The sequence below is a fragment of the Gavialis gangeticus genome, unplaced genomic scaffold (assembly GCF_001723915.1).
Source record: "Gavialis gangeticus isolate Ggan-Ray unplaced genomic scaffold, GavGan_comp1, whole genome shotgun sequence".
NCBI classification, from domain to species: Eukaryota; Metazoa; Chordata; order Crocodylia; family Gavialidae; genus Gavialis; species Gavialis gangeticus.
Genome location: NW_017729022.1, coordinates 78,858,958 through 78,881,314, shown reverse-complemented (window position 1 = coordinate 78,881,314; position 22,357 = coordinate 78,858,958). Strand labels below are relative to the sequence as shown.

At 42.1% G+C, this 22,357-nt stretch overlaps 1 protein-coding gene across 2 annotated transcripts in view; it reads right to left on the bottom strand.

Annotated features, from left to right (window-relative positions):
• FAM180A (family with sequence similarity 180 member A) overlaps positions 1-22,357 on the bottom strand; it is a 37,933-nt gene that overhangs the window by 830 nt on the left and 14,746 nt on the right. The window contains exons 1-2 of one of the 2 annotated variants that reach the window (XM_019515447.1): positions 16,726-16,917; positions 1,216-1,316 (exon numbers count right to left, since the gene is read on the bottom strand). In XM_019515447.1, coding sequence (XP_019370992.1) covers positions 1,216-1,316; positions 16,726-16,795 — 171 coding nt within the window. In that variant the 5' untranslated portion in view covers positions 16,796-16,917. Of the gene's footprint in view, positions 1-1,215; positions 1,317-16,725; positions 16,918-22,357 lie in introns of those variants that run through there. The other variant, XM_019515448.1, reaches the window with a different exon arrangement.

Sequence of the window (22,357 nt, the reverse complement as noted above, 5' to 3'; positions counted from 1 at the left end):
CAAATTCGTAATATGTCCTTATTTCTTTTCTTTTAAAGAACATGTAGACAAAGTACTAACCATGTTGGCTAAAGCCAGAGATGAGCAGAGAGTCTCTGGGTACATTTGCCTTTAAAGTTCCACCAGTGTGCCTTAATTCTGTTATCCACCTATTGTGTGCCCAGTGCCCATCACAGTGGTATTTGAATACTTTTGTGTAAAACGAGTACTTAAAAATTTGACTCCACTTTTTCAATCTTGTCTACACACCTCACTAAACACAGAAACAACTAATCCTATGGATGCATCTGCTGTACACTGTGCTATTGGTTTCATGGTCTTCACTCCCACAGGTGTATGCTTGCATGCATGCATACACACATATGCAGACACACACAGAGCTGTTATTGCAATTAACTGTTCATCTCTACCATCCTTACAAGTTGTTACTCTGATGCCACTGCTCTAGTTGTCCAAGGCTCCTTAAATGTTGTCCAATGGAACCTCTGCTTTTCCAATTCAGTCTTTTCTCATCATGCTGAACTTTACCAGAACGTTTTCTAAACTGTGCTAGGTGAAAAATACCATAATAATTTTCAAATGTGACCTAAACACAGCACTTGACCCCAGTCTATAGAAATGAAATATTAATACTGCCCATTACTACCGCAGGTTGTTTGCTTTCAATTTCAATGTTTGGTGTTTGGTATCCTGGGTATTTTGCTTGGTTGATTTAGTGTGAATCTGCAATCAAGAAAACAAAATGGCACCAAGTGGCTAAAAGACAGAGGGTAGAAGTAGGATGTTTGCAATGAAAGGGCATTAGTTCTGGGTACTGACTTTCATGTTAATCCAACTGCATCCCCATTTATGCAATTTTCAAGTCCATTACTAGGTGCATCTAAGCACTGTGAGGTCAGAATTTCTTAAGCAATGATTTTAGTGTTTTTAATCAGGAGTTCTCTTTGAATTGAGACATGCTTAGATCTGCTTTCATTTGCTGAGTGCTTTTGCATCTGTAATTTGGGATAAGTATATTTTACACATTAAGACGTACACATGCCTTTTGTCCTCTTTTTGGTATCCAGTAGTAGAATAACAAAGGTAAGAGATGGCATGGTTGGCAACAGAGGTAAAGCAAAGGGATATGGAAAAATGAAGAAGATAAAATGGATTGGAAATAATAACACCAGTCTTTTATGGGACTGGATATGCCATTGTTCCTATATACTGAACCTCATAAAGCAAGTCCACATCTTCCAGTGAGTTCTGCAATACTGGATTAGTAAGGGCAGATGACGACCTCTTCATTCGCTGAGCAGCTGGGAAAAGTACAGCTGAAAAAAATAAAAAATGGAAAGAGAGATTTCAGTGATGTACACTGAGGGAACCAAGGCTTTTTCAGTATCCACTATAACCAAAGTACAGGCTGTCTCAGAAAAGTACCCAGGATGAAACCTAGAAAATATATTGCAAAGAACAGTCTCACACTGGGTCAGAGAATGAATTACTTGGATATCCTGGACTAGGCTGTTAGAGGCAGGAACCTTCATTTCATATAGCCTCTAATGCAGTGGGATCTTGTCCATGCCTGGTATTCATAGCGCAATATAAGGAAATAGTGTCATACCATATTGCTTTGAATATAAGAATCCCATTAATTTAGTCATTCACAAATTTTCTGACTCTTGATTTAAGAAAAAAAAATAAAACACCAATACTCCATGGTCAGTATCCACTCATTGCTGAAAGTAATCAATTTCGTCTATGATGCATCTAAAATTAATCTATCCAGAGAGTGTGACCCCACAAAAAAATCATTTTTTCAGAGCCCAGACCCCAAGTGAGGGGGGATGAGCCATGAAAAGAGAACAATGTCACAATGCTTTTTTTAAAGTTCTGATTTGCCTCCAAATCCAGAATGTTACAGTTCTAAATAAAATTTCAAACTTTTGGTCATTTTTATGTTTTTGAAAAGTTTTAAATTACTTTTGTAACTACTAGGTTGATAAAATGGCAACAAAATGTGTGTGATTGTATGAGGAGATGTTGTGGCCATAACTGTCCAGGAAAAATTGCAGGAGGCAAGGATTGTTGTGGGTGATATCTTTTATTGAATCAAATGTATGGTTTGGAGGTTGGGAGGGAAATAGACAAACTTTTGGGTACCAAGTACTTTTCTTCAGTCTTTGAGGAGAAAAAATGACTCAGCTTAAGCTAAACAGCAGATATAATAAAGATCTGTGTAAAACTCTATAGGTAGATAAAACCAGGATATAAGAAATATTATCAGGGCACTAACAGAGAAGAGAAATGCAGCAGAAAGAATAACCTGGCAATTGGAAGAGTAAGACCATTCAAGAGGGGTGTTATCACCTGGTCACCTTTTTTGCCTGTTGTTTAGTTTTCAGAGTTTCATAGCCATCCTTTTTGGAAATTCAGTCGCTTTTGTCCTGCTCTTTTGTCTGGTATTTTGCATTGGCATTCCCTTTTTATTGTTGATAAGCAGCGTGGCTAAGAATCTGAGGGGCAGTCTTTGCACACTGCCTCGAGAAAGCTGGAGTGTCGTTTAAAGCTTTAGTTGCTGGGCATGCAAAATTTTCCTGGAGCAACTATAATAGCTTTTATAGATGCTTGGCCCTGCTCCCTGGCCAGCTCTGACTGTTTTCATGCTTGATTCCCCAACCAGATCGCAAATATCTAGCTCTAACCAGAGTGTAAATGATAGGATGAAACCTCATTTGCTGGTCCAATATGAATCCTGGCTCACCAGTAAACCCCTCACCCTTGGTCCAGGTTCCAGACAGCCCATCATTTTGGCTCCTCTCTTCCCCCACACCTTCCCAGCTATTCTCCTCTATGGGAGGTAGCCTTGCCATTTTGGAGCATAGTAAGTCTGTGTGAGGCCTGAACACCAAAACTGAGGGCCTGAACCCACTTCCTGGCTGCCTCCCCTTCTATCAGGCCCCCACCTCTTCTTCAGGGCTTTTCCCTAACACACTTAGCCGCATCATCTTTTGCCCCTGGCAGTTACATAATGCAGTAAAGTGCATAGTACTTGAAACTTTGAGAGCTAATTGCTTAGTAATTAAAACTTTTATCACTGGGCAATTAAAACTGTAATTGCTAAGCTGCTGGCTGAGATCCAGCCCATAATTAATGATGAAGATTCATTATTAACTTTTTAGATGCCCTTTTGGTGGAAACTGCCCAATGGACAGAGACCTGTACACAGATGCAAAATTTTGTGTTCATCTTCCCTATGTTGAAGAACAGGTAGCTGGTGCTTGTTAAAGACACTACCACAGTGTTTAACACATGGCTTTTTATTATTCTGTAGGCTTGAATTATGTATAGGCTTTTAGTTTTCCAGTTTTCAGAGGAAAAACATATTCTCTTGGTCTATTTTAATTTCATGCAGGTTTAGACAAATCACTGCCTGGAATCAGAAGTAAAGTGGAGTTGAAAACTGAAATTCTGGCTACAGAATTAACTATAGCGTTTCTTATGTGCCTCCATAATAGTGCCTTGTCTCCATAAAACTTTTCAAGCAGTGTACTAACTACGCATTTATACAGATCTTTGATCTACCACAGAAATACAGCAGCTATTTAAGACTGACACTGTATGGCAGCTTTTGGTGTGGGAAGTAAGGAATTATACCAGCAACCAAATTTGCTGGGTGAGAATTTACATAAGATGAATACACAGCTTCTTAAATTGGAATCTTAACTGTGACTAATCAGCTTTTTTGGTTTAAAACTTCTCCAGAAGACATCACTTCCTCAAGGACAGGGCCCCCTATCTTAATGTTATGAAACTGGTTTTCTATGACTTCAATGCCTCTTACTGAATTAGTGACAACACACTTCCTGAAACACCTTGGTTTTCCTGTTTGTCTGCAGCAGTGGTTCTCAATAGAGCTGTGCAAAACTTCAGTCCCTGATTTGATTTGGCAGAGATTTGGCCCGATTCAGTAGCTGAATCTCCAAATCCAAACCAAATCAAAGGACCCTTCAATCTCTCCGAATCAGATCGGAATCCTCCAAATCAATTCAGAGAGATTTGGAAAGATTCAGAGATCCGGACATAGACACAGCTTTAAATGTTTTTTCTACATTGCTTTTAGGTAGCAGGTGGCTTGTGAATGTTGCAATGGTGGCGCACATGGAGCATCCCACAGAATTGCACTCAGCAGCAGACCCAGAAGTAGACCAGAAGCACTTTTGGTCCACTTCTGTGTCCACCGGGGAGTGCGCAGGGAGCCCCTTCATGACCCTCTGCCTCAGCAACTGGTACCTCCTGGGTCTGGGGTGGGCACCCAGGGTCCCCGCGTGGCCAACCGCTGAGTGGGGGGGACATGGGGAGTCCCCTGCACACCCTCCGGTGGACCCAGAAGTGGACTGGAAGTACTTCTGGTCCACCCCTGGGTTTGCCACTGAGCATGTGGAGGTTCCCCCCCGCACCTCAGTGGGACACTCCATCTGCCCCACCATTGCAGCATTTATGAGCCGTGTCTGGTACCTTGAGGTATGTAGAAAAAAACATTTAAAGCTGTGTCTATGGCTGAATCGCTGATTCTCCGGATCAGCATTGAATCTTCAGATTCAGATTCAGCCAAATCTAATCAGGGACGGTGATCCAAATCAATGAATCAAAACACTGTCCCTGATTCAGGCCAAATCTGAATTGAATAGGGCCTGCTTTGCACACCCCTAGTTCTCAACCATTTTGCACTCCAGGAATCCCTCTGTAACTTTTGTGAATTTAGCAAAACTCCACTTAAAACTAATTGATTTGTTACAATGCGTAAAAAAGAATATAATTGGAAACACATTTTTTAAACAAACTGGAAAAAACAGTCACAAATAACAATAATACTATAAAGCAGGAAGAAGGCAGGACAGTGTGGCACCTTCTAGATTAACTTACTCAAAAAAGCAGAAACTTTCATAGACTGCAACCTACTTTGTTAGATGCTATGAATGTGCTTAAGGGGTACTAAATAGAAAGGAATAAGGTAATTTAAATATAAAAGACAGGGAAAAATAGAGAGAGAGGCCACTGCTTAGAGAAGTAAAGGTGACTTTAGAAAACCAGAGAGGATAAACAGAGCATTTAACCTATTGAGGAATATAGGCTAGAAGGTGGGGAGATCTAGAATTCTGAAAAGGGGAGTGCATGTAGTGTATTGCATTATCACATATAACACATGTAGAAAGCAACTAGGTTTTCAATGTGCTAAAGGCCTAATGTGCTAGGGCTGTATTATTCAGTTTAAGATTGAAGCAAAAACAAATATAGCTTTATTGGAATGTCCACTAATTTGCTATAGTGTATATTATTTATAAAAACACAACAAACTAAGCAAAAAATAATAAGTTTGCTTCTTTAATCCTTGTGTCATTACAATTAAATGTTCATCTCTTTCAGGTTCATAAGACAAAATCTAGCCTTCTTAAGCATCTTGACAGTGCATCCAATGCTTCACTGAAAGTTATTTCCACACCTGAACTGATAGTCACTAAAGTTAACATTTTCATACCTAAGTTGAGGTTTTTGTCTAGAGTTCAAAACAGTCTTCTGGGCTGTCATATAGGAGCTACATTAAGGGGAGTAGCTCATACCAGAATTGCAGAAAAAAGAATAGCTTGATTAATGGAACATCAACACGGTTAAAAAGTGTTGTTAGTGGAACGAGCTGTTTAGAAGGAATCAGGTAGATTACAATGAACCAGGAAGTCAAGTGACTCCCTCACTGCTGCCTGAATCGAAATGCTGCTGCTACTGCAGGCAACTGGATCCAAACTTTGGTTGGACCAGGAATCAAAGAGGGGGTAGAGCTGCATGACTTCTCTCTTCCTCCCCTTCCCCCCTCCCCCCACCCGTCCCCATCTCCCACATCTGTCCAGGGCTAGAATGTGTCCTGACACAGCTAATTCCAACTGATTGGCAGGTACAGATACCACCCAGGGCCATTGTCCTACAGGATCAGGTCCCTGCCACTCCCAGGGCTTCAGGGACCCAATCCTGTAGGACAACAGCCCCAGTTGCCTGGCCTAGGCACACGTCTGCATGCATGGAGCTGGGGACTACATGGCAGTGTCTTGCTCTGCAGCATGAAATATGAAATCACATGCAGGGGAACTTCTAGGATGTGCACCTGCAAGCTCAGAGCGGGGAATATCCCTGGGGATTCCAGGATGCCTAGCTTCTTTAGGAAATCTATGTTGTCCTTCAGCTATCTGGCAGCTCCAGTGTCATATATGAATAGGGTAGAGTAAATGCCAGAGACAATGGGACATCCTGGGTTGCCAGGATTGTGGAATATGGGCAATAAGTAAGGTGCCTGGCTTGCATTCCCAGGACATGGACGCATCTACCTCACCTGTGTTTTTGCAGCTAGCATCTTTAAGAGCATCCACAGTTTGCTATAGCATGATTCTGTGAGGTCTTTGATCAGGAGTTTGTAAAACTTGTTTTTGTCTCTCACTATAATTAATGAGACATTATGGATTCCTATTTAAAATCTCTGAGTTTAACTGTGACACTGTATTTACTCACATCTCAGACAAGGTATTTTTCCCCATTTAGCATGGGCGGGGGATGTCATCCAGATTTGCATACAAAGCTGGGAGGGAAGGGGCAGGCAGCTGCTGTAGCTATGATTCCGGACCTGAGCCCAAGTTGGGGCTAGTCAGACCCACAGCAGCCACCTACCTCCACTTTACTCCCCTTATTGTCAGGCACAGCTTGGTTCCAGCTTGGGCTGGAGTCCCTACTGGGCAAAGGGCACATGGAAAATCCACCCAAGTCTGGTTAATCAGAAGCACCACTGCTGCTGCATGGCTTGGCAAGAGCCACACTTCCACATGCTGTGCTCTGGAGAGAGAACAGAGCCCAAACAGCATCTAACAGTAAGTGGAAGTGGAGGGAGAGAGAAATGCAGAGACTGTGTAGAATGAGGGGAGTGAGAAGAGGCAGAGACTGGGGATGGGGGGAAGAGGCAAAGACTTTGATGTCATGGGGAAGAGGCAGAGACTGTGGGGAATAGAGGTAGAGGCTATGGAGAGTCAGGGGCAGGGACTTCAGGTGGCAGGGGGGCAGGAAGGCTATAGAGACAGGAAGTAGGGGGGAGGCAGAAGGCAAGGGGGTTTCCTGACCCCACTAGTTTGTGCTTTCCCTGTTGTAGCAGTGGGGAGGGGGACAAATTCAAAACAACCCTACAATCATTAGATTCTATACCTGAAAAATTATCACAAATTTATACATTTTCCATATATAGAATCTAATTATTGGGGGGTTGTCTCAAATCCAAGATCATCTTAGATTCAAGAAAATATGGTAATACTGCACAGCATGCTATGTATTGTGTTGTTCATCCTTTGCAAGTGAAGATGACCACATCCAGTGGGGTAGGGGGGAAGGGGAGAGAAAGGAAGTTGGAAACAAAAAGGGAGGGAGAAAAGAGAAAGGGAGAAAGAAAGGGAAATGGAGAAAGCAGATAGGGGAAAGAGAGAGGAGGGGGGTGGAGGCTAGGTTGCGTAGGTAAGTAGGTGACTTACAAGCCCAATCTTTGCCCTGAACAACCTGCTGCAGCAGGAGCAGGAGAGTGACAAAGACTGGACATGAGAGGTCCTCGCTTTTCTGGCCACACACTTCCTCACTGCCTCTGCTGTACACTGCTGCTCGAAGGCCAGCATTATATGGCACCCTTAAAGGGATGTCATGGCACCCCAGGGTGCTGTAGCACACCAGTTGGGAATCACTGATCCACAGATTATGATGCTTTAGGCAATGAGAGTTGAGTGATTCAGGGCTTGAAATATTGCAGTTTCAAATATGAGGTTAGCATGCATTTAGAAAATAGTCTTTTTATATGGACCAGTTTTTCTATAGCTCCCTCTGCTATTTGCCTGGCCCTCAAGACAGATATTAAACCCCTGCTACACTTCCAAAAAACTTTTGACTACATTCATAAACTTTTTCAGTGTTCAATTCTTATATTTCATTTTTATATTATTTTCTTGTGAGGCACTTTAATTTAGTCCCCAGCCACTCCTACCCTTCCCACACACATGCACAGTACTCAAATTGTTCCACCGGCTCCCCCACTGATTTACATTTCCCTCAGGGGTTGTGTGTGCATTTATAGAATGCGATTTCTGGTTTTATTTACATAGACTTCACAGGCTTGTAAGCTTAGCACCCAAACTGAGATAAAGATTTGCAGCCAATCACAAGACAGTCTGTGTACAGTGATTATAAATTCTTCTAGAAACTTTTCTGCTGACTTGGCTTCCTCCCACACTAACTTGCAGCTTTGCCATGAGTTAGCTTTCCAATATCAAAGAACAGCACAGGAGCATTAATGTGACTTACCATCTCTTTACCGTTTTCCCCCCTAAAGGACTTTCCCGTAGCGTTACTGAATAATTATTCAATAGTAATATTCATTATGCTATGATGATGATGCAGATGGTTCATGTCAGTAGCAGTAATTATGAATGCCTGAAGGAAGGGGATTTCTGATCAGTATTATCATGTAGGGCCCAAAATAACACTTGGTGGAGTCAGTGGAGAAACTGCCATTGACGCAATATTTTTCATTTATGCTACAATATTATCTAGTGGATACAGCTGAGATCAGGCCACAATATACTATGCACTTTGTATATAAATAATGAGACAGAGTCCTGAAGACCTTACAATCTAAATAGGCATGACGGACAAAATGGAGTGTGTCTTGGCCAATCTTCTTTTCACTGAAAGCAGGTTCCAATGTTCTAGGATGAGTAGGGCTGTGTGAAATGGCTATGTTTTGTTTCAGTCATGGATTTGGCTGTTTTGGAGGACAGTGATTCATTTTGGTGTTTTGGATCACTGTTCCATTTCAATTCAGCCGAATCTGTTTCGGAGTTTCGACACTGTTTCATCACTCATTTGAAGATTCAGATCAGCCAGGGAGAGGCAGGAACAGCTGGGCAGCTGCAGGTTCTCCCGTAGCTCCTCCAGCTGTGCCTGCCTCTGCCCTGGTGGGGCAGCTTCAGGAAAAGTCCCCCTGGCTGCCCTGCCCGGCCCCATTGTCTGCCTGGCCCCAGTCTCCTGGTACTTTAAAAAAAAAAAAAGCCCCACACTCACCGGCTGTAGCAGCAGTGATCACGTCCTCTGACAGCTCATGGCAGAACCCACCCCCCATGCAGTGCAGGACAGTGGGGGGCAGCGGGGATACCCCCCTGGCCTGGCACCCACATGGCAGCTGCCCCATGGCATGGGTGCAGCATGGCTGGCCAGGGTGCTGCATGTTGCCTGGGAGCTGGGGCCACTGGGGTTCAGTGGTGCCAGGCTCTAGCTAACATGTGGAGCTGCCCCAGCTCCCAGACAGCATGCAGTGCCCTGCTGAGCTGCACTGCACCCATGCGATGTGGCAGCTGCCATGTGGGTGCCAGGTGGGGGGTGTGATCCCCACTGCCCCGCACTGCATGGGGGAACTCTGCCATGAGCCCCAGAAGCCCCAATCACTGCTGCTGCAGCCAGAGAGTGCAGGGCTTTTTTTTTTTTTTTAAGCGCTGGGAGGCTGGGACTGGGTGGGCGATAGGGCCGGGTTTCTCCTGTGGCTTCCCCCGCTGAGGCAGAGGCGGGCACAGCCAGAGGAGCTACAGAAGAACCTGCAGCCACCCAGCTGTGCTGGCCTTTCCCAGGTGATCCAAATTTCTGAATCAGTGCCGAAACAGCGTTGAAACTCTGAAACAGATTTGGCTGAATCAAAATGAAACAGTGATCCAAAACACTGAAATGAATCACTGTCCTCCAAAATGGCCGAATCTGAAACCAAAATTAAACAGCCATTTTGTACAGCCCTAACATACTCATCCTAGAATATTGGAACCTGCTTTCAGTGAGAAGAAGATTGGGGGCTTTTCCCGTGGCTCTCCCCACCCAGGCAGAGGCAGGCACAGCCAGAGGAGCCATGGGACAAGCCCCCATGGCTGCCATGCCCAGCCCCATCCCCTGCCCAGCCTCCCGCTCAGCTCTTTAAAAGGAGGGCTGCAGGGCTTTGCCAGACTAATCCTGGGGGGTGCCTCCTAAACATTCTGAAACATCCAAAACAATTCTGAAACTTTTTGAATGGTTTTGTTTAATTTTGGAGATGTTTCAGAGCCTTCCGTTTCATTTCAGATTTGGTGTTTCGGGCTCTGAAATGGGCTGAAACACCTCCAAAATGAAACAGATACTGAAATTTCGCACAGCCCTAGAGTATGTATTAATGGGTGGAATGATCAAAGGAGATGGAAGAAATATAGTTTCACACTGAACACATGTCCCCCACCATTTCACACTGAGCACATGTCCTCCACCATCCCTCTGCGCTGTCTGGGAGTCCCTTCAGTTCTGCAACATGTGCTTCCCCTTCCCCCTCTGCTGCACCACTGCACTGTGCAGGCACATGGCTCCAGGCTCACTCCCAGCCCCTCCAGCTGTGATGGGGTGGGGCCAGGGAGCCAGAATAATGGGGAGAGCAGTACCTAGGCAGGAGCCTTGCTCTATCCTACCTACTTGTAAAAGACTCTAAAAATACAACAACTATTCCTTCCTTCTAACAACTACCCCACAAGCTCTGATAAAGGCTGCTACTGTGATTGCCCACTCAAAATGTACACCAGCTGCCCTTCTAATTCATAGGACACAACTGCATAGGTAATTATTGCATTACTGAAATATAATGTCAAGAGCTAAGCCTGCAATGGATTGTATTTTGAGTCAGAGTCTCCTATATTTAAAATGGTTTTAAAAGCTATTTTCTTATTTCTAAAGAAACTGTGCTGGAATTTCCTTGGCTTCATTGCTGATGTGATAAATATTTTTCTCTCTCTTTTAAAAGTCATATAGTTTCATTTAAAAACTGACCAGAACTGATGGATTTTTTTCTCTTTCTTTCCACAGCAGGCTGCTGCTCCTTGTGTTTACCTCCTCGTATATTATAGTAATTTATTCACAAAATACGAAATATTTTGCTTAGTATCAAGCCTTTTTAAAGTAACTATATTTTCCCTTTCTTATGATAAGACATCATAATAAACTATTGGCTCTGGCACTGGATTGAGAACTTCACAAATGTCCATTTTTTTCAGTCAGATATTCCCTTACTTTGTGCGACAATATAAGAATCTAATCCAAATGGAGTCATGATGCCTTAGGGTACTTTTCATTCACTTCAATGGGCCATGGATTATTAGATTCCACATCTCGCATCCTAAGCAGCTAACATCAGCACGACCCATTTCTTTGACCTCCGTAGTGGGTTCTTGAACAGACCCTACAACTCTAAAGGGGGGAATCAAGGAAATACTGATTAGACAGCATCAGGATGCATATATTAGTCAACAGCAGGAGGCAGGCTGATTTCTGAAATTTCTGTTCCTGTCAGCTATCAATGCTGCTTCTACCCTGGAATCCTTGGGACTTTAAGGAGGGTCACATCATCTAAGATGATTGTTTTTGTCCCCATCACATTAGAAGTTAAGTACCGCCAGATGACAGCTCCAGGCTCTACAGCGTGTCCAGCCCCATCCCCCACAGTAAAACCATCCTATTCTTCTCAAATTCCCACTCACAGCTTTGGGAAACAGTGCTCCTGGACATCAAAGGAAAAAGGCAGTGCATCCCAGATGGTAGCATAAGCATTCCTGTCTGGACATATGCTACAGCCAAAAGGAGGAGCAAATGTGATTACTACCAAATGGACACTCAGCCATAGATGTGCACATGTGTGTTTCTGTATGTGTGTGTATAAGAGCATGCTAAGAAAAAAGAGAAGGCCCATGTGGCAATTGGCAAATGACAATGTAAAACAGAAAGAATCCCACGAATTTTCTGGTTAATTTTGCATGCAGCCCAATCCCATAGTTTGAAGCAAATATTTTTCATGAAAGTCTCTTTTGGCAGTTCTGTTTTGTTCTGAGCTGCGACACACCCAGAGACACTGGAAGATCTAATTAGGCTCTGAATAGTCTAAATTGTTCCCTTGATCAGGCCTATTCCTAAAATTAGTCCAGATTCCTGTCAATAACCAGCAGTGATCTGTATAAAGTATGTGGCCCCATGGCCATAGTTGACTTCAACCAGGTACATGCACACCTGGATCCTAGCTAGTGTTTTGTCTCTACTCTCAATCCACCCAGGTCCCATTGTAGTGGGAAAACACAATTATTCTTATTTCCTTCAGTGTCTCCCATGAGGAAATTCTACTTTGGTCCTTGTCCATGTAACATGGATCATCAGGGTTTCATAAACAGGCAACACAAAACTGACAGAAAGACAGTAATGCAAGTACACAGAGGTGACCAGAGTTATGCAGTGGTTTGGAGGGAAGTTCAGTGGAGATCAACCTGAGCTAATTTGCATACACTCCTTCCAAACTGAGGAACAGCCCTGATAATGGGAAAGACAATGCTAGCTATAAATGCTACACTCAGGTTTTATTATTTGTTGGGGTTAGGCCTTTCTTCCGTTTCTTGATATCATGTCATATCATAGGCCGTGGAATGGGGTGGGTCACCTGGACCATGGCCTGACCAACTTTTAGCATGTTTATTTATATAACCCACAAATACGCAACTGTCATTCCGGTTAAAACTATATTGCTATTTTTTAACTACATAGCTAACTAAATTAATGTGTTAAAAGTTGGTTGGGCCATGGCCCGGGTGGCCCACCCTGTTTCATGGCCTATGTGTCATATAATGGGCAACAAAAAGAGGAACATCATCTGGGCCCTGTTTTGCCTGTTTTGCAGCACTCTGGTAATTGCATTCTGCAGTGAGTGGAGCTCAGGAATCTGGAGGGCTGTGCTGAGAGTAGTTATCTTATTCATAGAAAGGCATTTCATTTGATCAAGACCTTGCTTATTTCAGATAATCCCAAGCATTTGACAAGCAAATGAGTTGAAAGCTGGCAAGACAGTGCCATTTGTATAGGCAAATACAGCAGCCATTTTATACTCTGTGATAGTTCACAAGCCCCTTGGGGCTAGGTACAGACATTCAAAAATCCAAAGGCAGAATCTAAGTTACATGGTTTTCTGTAGGTGGCATAGTTTAAATAGGTAACAAATACAGGCATACCTCGGAGATATTGCCGGTTCAGTTCCAGACCACTGCAATAAAGCGAATATCACAATAAAGCGAGTTACACAAATTTTTTGGTTTCCCAGTGCATATAAAAGTTATGTATACACTATACTGTAGTCTATTAAGCGTGCAATAGCATTATGTCTAAAAAAACAATGTACATACCTTAATTAAAAAATACTTTATTGCTAAAAAATGCTAACCATCATCTGAGCCTTCAGGGAGTCGTAATCTTTTTGCTGGTGGAGGGTCTTGTCTCAATTTGTAAAAAACGCAGTATCTGCGAAGCGCAATAAAGCAAAGCGCAATAAAACGAGGTATGCCTGTAGAACATATTTAGTGTGGGGGGAGAAAGGGCAAATCTTTGGCCAGGTTCAACCATTTTTAAACCAGTCAGTGTGCACCAAACTTCTGTTCTGTTATGGGTATAGATCAGTTTCTGATCACTTACACTGGTAAAAGTAAAGTCTATACCTGGCCAGGGAAGCAGAACTCATTTTATTGAGAAGATTGTTGGATATCTCGCCGTGGTTATTCTTTGTCTTTTCCAGAAGTGACATCACCATGCATGGGAGAATTTGCTTTAACAACTTGCCTGAAGTATTTCTAAAAGTTCATACCCACAACCTACAAGTACACTGCGATATCAGCATCAGAGACAATCACTAATTTAGGTATGAGATCCTAAACTGAAGATACTCTTAAAGTTTTTACTTCAACTTCTTCTATAAATAACTTGTCTCAGAGGGATTTAAGTCAGATCCACAATAATTTGTAGTTATGTTATCTAGTAAGTGACTATTGATTGTGGTTTTTTAGATAAGTTCCTGAATTAATACTGCAAGTACTTAATCAAACATCACTCCGGTGTTATTGCTGTCTGACTAATTCTGAAGTATCTCTTACTCCCAGACTGACTGTCACTCAGTTCAAAGTCACTAAATGTTTTGCAGCCAAAGAAAACCATTCTGTGCTGCACCTTTGGCAGACCTTGTTCTGTACCTGGTACAAGAAGAGTAGCCTTTTACTGAGAAGGTGGGTGTAGGCCCATGAGGGAGAAGCCGTAAGCAGTGAAGGGAGGAATGCGATCCATCTAGTGTACATTACCTGGGTTTCTGTTAATAAGAGATGAGCAGATTTTGTGTAATATTCCCATCTGCCCTTATTTTTTGGCCTGCACTTGCCTTAACCCCAGAAGGGTATATGTTCTACAGTCCAACAGGGTGTTTGTAAAATGAATGCTCTACACGTGCCTGAACTTTGCCTGACCAGCATTTCAATAGAGCGTGGAATAGGTTCTTTATCTTTCTTGACATTTTGCCTTCTCCATCAAAAATCCTAGGTTAAGAATGATTTAGTGTTGTAGTATAAATCATGAGAAATGGAAAGGGAAAGTGTTGGAGGAAGAACAGGAGGAACAGAAAGAAGGGAAAGAAAAGGCTCGTTTAGATTGATTCAGAGAGACAAGGAGAAACACCATATTGCCAAAGGCCAGTTTCTGTAACCCTTGTGCGGCCTCTCACTCACTCAGGTAGCCCCCTAGACAATAAATGTTGCATAAAAATCCACTCCAGTGGCCTACGCTACTGGCATGTGAAAGTCCCATTGACTTCAAAGGAAAATGGCAGTGCAATAAAAAGGTATTATTATAAAAGAAGACTAAACCAGCAGTTAAATAAAACCAAATAGCACCTGCCTATTTAGGTTCCCATAATAGAATCTAGAACTTTGGTGTTTGATGCCCTAAGAGTAAAAATGATGATGATGAAGAAAAAGAAGAACTCTCTTTTTTTCCTGCCCTGTTAGCTAGAGAGAGGTATAGACATTTGGATTTTTTAAATAATGAAAAAGAATAATTAAGAACCCAAAATGAAGCTGCTAGGGTTGAAAATCTGACTATGCAGATCAGGACACAGGAAATGCAAATCACCATTGGAGTGCACAAGAAAAGCAGTATGGTTGGTCTAATAAAAGGTATCATTTTGGAACAAAGAGTTCTAGTTTTTTGTATGTCTTTTTTTTCTCAGACCAACATGGCTACCAAATACGCCCAAGAAAAGTGGGGAATTTCAATGTTACTTTCAGGTAAGTTCTACTTTTAAAGTCTTTTAAAATGAACAATGATTTATGTACAATAATTTAGTTGTGTAAGTAATTACCAGCCATGGAATTTACTTTTAATTCATTCAAATTACCTATTTAAGAATAGCCTATTTTCTAAAAGCATTCTTCTAATCCAAATTCTCTCTCATATTACATCTGAACCTTTCCCCATACATTGTTGTAGGCACCATAGTCACAACAAATCTTCTGCTATAGAACCCCTGAGATGTGTCATTCCCTGCGGGAAAACAAATATATTATAAATTCTGCCGTGTAGAGCAATTTTAGTATAACAGTTTGGAGGAGCAAATCCTTCCCTGGTTATGGAGCACTTATGATAAAATGTTACGGTGCATCACTCAGGAAGATCTAAAAGGCTTTAACCCATTTCTAGTTTCTAGCTGAAATATAGGAGTATTTCAGGAAACTGAGATATGTCTGTGAGAGAGAAAAAAGAGAGAAGGGGTGGGAAACTATCTTAGCTTTTACTGATACCTATTCTGAGTGAATTAAAACTCATCCATTGATGGCAGTTAACTAAAACATTTACTCATCTGAAATTATATCATTTATGCACTTTTTACTTGTGCAAGTTTCAGGTATCAGCATGACCTAAATCTATCTTGTATCATTTCTGCTTCCTATGATTATGAGGAGAGATCTCACTGGAAACTTTGTGCCCATATGGGAGAGAAGACTGTTAAAAGAGGGCTATACTAAATTCAGTTTGCATTAGATGACCTGGAGAGAAATAAGTAAGAGGAGAGTCACTGAAAAAAAAAGAAGAGAATGGACTGCAGATGAATTACTACTACTACTACTACTACTACTACTACTACTACTACTACAGCATTGCCAAGAAATTGCTTCCTCTTGTGCTACACATCCCACAAGCACACAGTAAAAGACAGTCCTTGTTTAGAACCTAAACAGGGAGAAACAAAATATTATCTCCATTTTTCATATGGGCAACTCAGATACAGAAGGATCTTAGTCACCTGGCAGGGGCTCTGAAAGAGATGGGAACTGAACCCATACTTCTTAAATCCCTGCCTAATGCCTCAAACTCAAGACCATCTTTCATCACTGTCCTTTTTCATGTATCACAGAATAACCTCCTCCAAAAGTCCTTACCATTGGCAGTCCTAAACAATTAAAAGAATTTGAAATTATTTTCCAGAGACAAATAAATTAAGGATGGTCTAGTGGTATAATCTACTTCCATTTCTCACCCTGAGGAGCAGAACAGGGCAGGGAGGGAAAGAGCAAAATTATGTATTGGTGCTTTGGTAGATGCTGCACACAGCACTTGGTGGGAAGGTCAATACAAACAAAACAATACGAATTTTCAGGCTCGTGCAGGAAAGAGAACACTGGAAACCAAGAAAACAACCCAAAAACCCCGCTGATATTCAGCAGCTTTGAAAAGCTAACTAATCATTTTTCTTTTGCACATCTGAAAGGCCAACAGTGGCAAACACTGCTGCTTCCAAATCTGTAGATGCCCCTTTACCTTTATCAGTGTATCTTTCAGCTGCAAATGGCAAATCTCTTATTTCTGAGCCAGAATGTGGTGAGCTCATGTGTACTGCTTTACTGGGTAGCGATGATGTGTCCAGAAGGATGCATAAGCTAGACCCTGTACCCAAGGGCAGATCCAGGAGGGTGTACAGATGCACTTGCACCTCTTTGAATCCTGCTCCACCCAAAATTTAAAACCAACTGCCTGCCAGTGGCAGCAGCATTTCTAGTCAAGCAGCACTGAGGGAGTCAATTCACTTCATGGCTCATTATGATCTACCTGATTCCTTCTAAACAATTCATTCCACAGGTGTTAGGAACCCTCTCTCCTTTTTAATAGTCTTGATGGTCAAGCAATCAAGTTATCCTTGTTGTGCACTTCTACTGTTTGTTAGCTGCTCCTGGTGATGAAGCTCCCGTTTGATAGCCCTGCAGATTGTTTTTAACTCCTTCCAATGAAGTTATATTTAGTTTTGCTTCCATCTTAAACGGAATAATACAGCCCTAGGCCTTAATATATTAGTAAAGCTTCTAGCTTATTTTTAATTGGAGAAAAATATGTGTTGTGTTATATGTAATGATGATGCACCTCACCATTTTCAAAATTCTAGATCTGCCTATGCCAGTGCCCTTACCCTCAAGGAAAATAAGGAAGTCTGAGTGAAAAGAAAGTGCAAGAGAAAGTTAGTAGCTGTGTAATAGCTTCTTGCCAGCACAGTTATTGAACATATGTTATGAATGATCACATTTTAGTATTTCTCTCTCCAGAGACCTAAGGAATGATACTTTGGTACCTGAAAGGTTGTGCAAATCTATGCCAACCATGCAGTTGGTTCAATACAAGATATCACCCTCAAAGATCCTTGCCTTTCACATTTTTGTAGTGATTCTGCTGTAGGAAGACATAGGACAAATTATGGGGCTGTAAGAAATATGAGAGACCACAATTCTAATGCCTCTATTCCCTTTTCTCTAATAATCAGAGCACAAAAAACTTTTGCATCTCTTGGACTGCTGGAAACTATTATAATCCCTTTTCCATGTAGAACTGAACAGAAGCTGCATGCATCTCTCTTACTACCTATTTGATTTTTTTCCCCAACACATTTAATTCCATTGTGTTTACTCTCCTTTTGCTTAATTCTCTCTTGAATGGTCCAATGAAATAGCTTTACTAGAAGAAATCCACAATTAAATGTGACTACTTTGAATATGACGACTCAAAAATTAAATCAATAGCCAATTTGGAAATGCATTACCTAGCAGGTAAAAATCTGGATTTTGCTTCATTAACTATCAATTAAACTCAAATATCCAATTATAATTTTTCATTATTACCCGTTAGCTCCATCCAGGCAGAGGACAAAAACAAGGCCATATAAATTAGGTAGGCAAAACTTTTCAGTGGAATTTGGAACACATTTTTTTTTAACAGTGAGGGTGATTACCATTATAACAAGCGCCCAGGGGAAGTTAAAGATTTTCCATCTCTTGATGTCTTCAGCTCTAGTTTGGATTGCCTGTCTGCAAGGCATGCTTCAGTCAGATACTGCAGCGGGCTTAATACTGAAGTAGCTGGATGAAATTCTATGGCCTGAATTATACAGGAAGTCAGACTGGGCGACCCAATAACCTCTTCTGCCCATACAAGCTAGGAACTGATCACAGACAATATGCAAACAAGGGGCCAGATTCTTATAGTTTTGTAGATGTTAGGGTTGGAAGGGACCTATTAAATCATGGAGTCCAACCCCCTGCCCTGGACAGGAATGAGTGCTGGGGTCAGATGACCGGGTGTCTGTCCAATCTCCTTTTAAACACCTCCAAGGAAGGGGACAGCACCACCACCCTTGGAAGATTATTCCATATTTTGGCAACCCTCACTGTAAAGAATTTTTTCCTGATGTCAAATTTGAATCTGCTCCCTTCCAGTTTGCCCCAACAGGCACCCTGGTAAACATTGTATCCCTTATTTCTTGCTGCCCCCTGCCCCCCGATGAGCTTGTAGGCGGCCACAAGATCACCTCTCAGCCTCCTCTTGAGGAGGCTGAAGAGGTTCAGGTTTTGCAATCAGTCCACACAGGGATTTTTCTGTAGGCCTTTAACCAGATGAGTGGCCTTCTGAACCCTCTCCAGGCCATCCATATTCCTCCTGAAGTGCAGTGCCCAAAACTGGATGCAGTACTCCGGCTGTGGCCTCACCAATGCTGTATAGAGGGGAAGTATCACCTCCCTAGACCTGTTTGTGATGCACCTACTTATGCAAGAAAGGGTGAGTTTGGCTTTACTTAACACTGAGGTAATTGTCCTGGTGAGATTAATCCACTTCTAGTTTCACAGACCAGACAGGCCAATACCCAGTGATGTTAGGTATCAGTACACACTCAAAACTGCTGATGAATTTTCTTTACTTGGTTGATTAGAAAGACACTCTCTCCCAAAGTCCCTTCCCAATTCAATTACATTTGCAGATAGAGAACATATGGATCTTTCTTCTTGCTTTCCTGCTTCAAAAATAGGAAGAGCCCAGCTGTTTTTCCAGATGTCAGTTGAACTCCAGTGTCTGTGCACCTGCTGCTAGTTTTCTTAATGACATGAAGATGTGTTGGATGGAGAAAGCATATAACTAGCTTTGTCCACTAAGAAGAAGGGAATTACTGAGCAAATCAACTTTCCTGGAAACAAGGTCTCTTCAAAGCATCGTGTATGCTCCAATAGTGATGATAAAAAAGAGAGGTATGTGAAAGTAGCTAAGAACAGAAGTTAGATGTGGATGTGTTTGAGTAGGATTGTGCAGCTGTTTTGCTCAGACGAATCTGAAGCTGCTTGACTCAGAGACAGGAGTTTGAAATGTAGTCCAGTTGCACAATCAGAATGAAAGCTGCTGCTCTCTATCTGGAGCCTATTATTCTATGTGCTGTTCATAGCTAACATAAAACATCTTTAATAGGATGCAACAGAAGCCAGGCATAAACATTTGGAAAGTATGCAAATGTTAGTATATGGCGCATCAACAATTTTTGGCACTGCCAAAAATTCATCAACAATTTTGAAGTATGAATATGAAATACATCCTAAAGTGAGTCAAAAACCAGATTTTTCATTCTTTGGGTCTATCCTTTCTTCATTCACACTGCTCTCAAATTAGTGTGGTCACAGTCAGCTGACTAAAAGCTGAAGGTGAAGCAGGACTGGGTTGCTACTAGGACATTAAGTGAGAATACTAAGCTAAGATAAACCAAACCTATTGCAAACTTCTAAAGCTAGTTGGACATTTTGGGCTAAATTCTTAGAAGTCTTAAAAGCAGCATTAAAACCTCATCATATTGCCTGAGATTTGAAAACCCAGTGCTGAAGTTCAGAGCAGAGGAAAAGCTTAGATTCAAGTTCACCAAGCTATGTGATCAATAATGGCATGAGAACCTCTTTCGGTTCCCTATTGGAGAAGTAAATGATGACGGGTGCTGAGCATTTACAGGTGCCATCAAACCTAATGAAAACTGTAGGTTTTCAGCACCTCTCCCCTTCCTCCAGTTCTGCAGAATCTCACACTGGTTCAGAGGCTCTCCAGCCAAGTGGATTTTGCCACATTGGTCAATGCCTATTTGACAAAATGATATTTCCTCCCACCCTGGCTTTCCTGCTCTTGCAGTTTGTTGATCTGCACTTGGGGAAAAAAGGATTTTGGCTTCCAAGGAAAATAACCCAAATACAGATTTATCAAAAAATGCTAATGACACAATGTCATAAAATGAGGAAGGTTGAATTCAGGACAATAATCGCTCCATGGAAACAGAATTGCATAACTATCTCTAAAATGAAATGGCTGCTGGGGTGAAATTATTTTGGGGCGTTACTGCCTGATTGAAGCCTAAGGGCTATTCCCTTCAGGCACCCTTGAGGGCTGGGTGAACTAGTTAGGGAAGCTGACTGGGGAGAGTCTTGAATAAACTGCTTAGATTTAAATGAACTGTCATATACTTCTGCAAAATAAGCTTTTACTAATTCGATTTATTCTTTCATTGCTAATAACTGCCTGGAGCACTGCACTGAAATTGTGCTTCTTTTCAAATGTTTTTTCCATTATGTCACTTGTTCTGTGGATTGTTATCATAGGGCTTCTTGTGACCACTTGAGCTATTATTTACCTTGAAGTCCTTTGGGGCAAGGAGTCATGTTTTTGTTCAGTGTTTGTCCACTCCTAAGCACAGTGGGGTCTTGGTGCAGCTCTTAGACACTACCACAATACAAATAATGAAGAAGAATGCACATTGCTTTGTTGTTGCTGAGCTGTTCACGTGCCTTGGTCTGTGGTCAGCAAGTGACTTGACAATTTCTTTTTTTTTTTAATTAAAAAAAAAAAGATCCTTGGGAATATGTTGTCAACAGAGCTCACAAAAGAAATGCATTAGATTTTGCAAATAGATAAGAAAAGGAAAATACAATAAACTGAAAACAGCTCCTTCCATCTGAAATGAGGTTAGAAAAGTGAACACACTCTTTTTTAGCACACCCAGTATCAGCAGCAGAAGAATGCGGCCCGGCTCTTGGCATGGCTGCTGCATCCTGGAGCAACATGTAGCTGCAGCAAAAGCCATATTTTTTCTCCCCATCCCCATCAGTGCCTGGAGCAGTTGTTCCTGTTGACCCACCCTTGTTACACCACTACCTAGTACACCTATTGCCTAGGGGATGAAAAGGTCTAGTTTGAGATTCAGATGCCTTAATGTGTGATGACTTCAATGAAGGTTAATGTGTCTGTGTGATAGCCTCCATCTTGGCTGACATCCCAACTTGAATCAGGAGCCTCTGAAACTCCCGAGTGTCTACAGCATGAGCTGAAAGGCCAGGCTCTGAAGCTAGGAGCTGAAACAGAGGTCCTTTCCTGTGGATCAGGCACAGAACAGGACACAGCACACACAACTGTGCATTACACATGGTTGCACTTACACCAGGACAAAATTTGTATCGACAAATCCAACAACTAGATACATGGAACTCTATTAATTATAAGGGATCTACTCAATTCACAATTTTGCATTTTTCATGGAAAATGTGAAAAAGGCGGTTTTGCAATCCCCGCAAAAACTGGCATTCCCTGATATTTTGTGCAGAATCACTGGGGTGGGGTGGGACCACCAGTGCCCCTTGGTCAATTGTGGGGGGGCAGAAGTCACTGTGAAAAGACCACGAAAATATGCCATGAGTGGTTCACAATTTTTACTTCCCCTTCACATAGGGACCTAGATCCCTACTAATTAGCTATTTTGCTCTATGGTCTTGCCTGTATTGCTGTTTAAAGCATTATAAGTTCCTGGCAGCACTTATTTTCACCTTCACCCTCCATGGGTGTGCATGGGCTAAACAAAGCCAAGCACCTTGATCCACAAGCTCTGCTAGCTGCCAGCAACCTTCTTACGTAGATTTCCACAGACAAGTGCACAATCCTCTTCTAGGCTGTTGGCTGCTTCTTCCAGGTACACTAGTTGAGTTTCTGGAGGGTTTGCACATGTCCCACATTTCACAGGGATCTGAAAATCGGGGGGCAGCCCAGACTTTTGCAGCTGGGAAAATTTCGGATAGAAACAAGATAATGTGTGAGAGAGAGATGGAGGGTGTGCTGT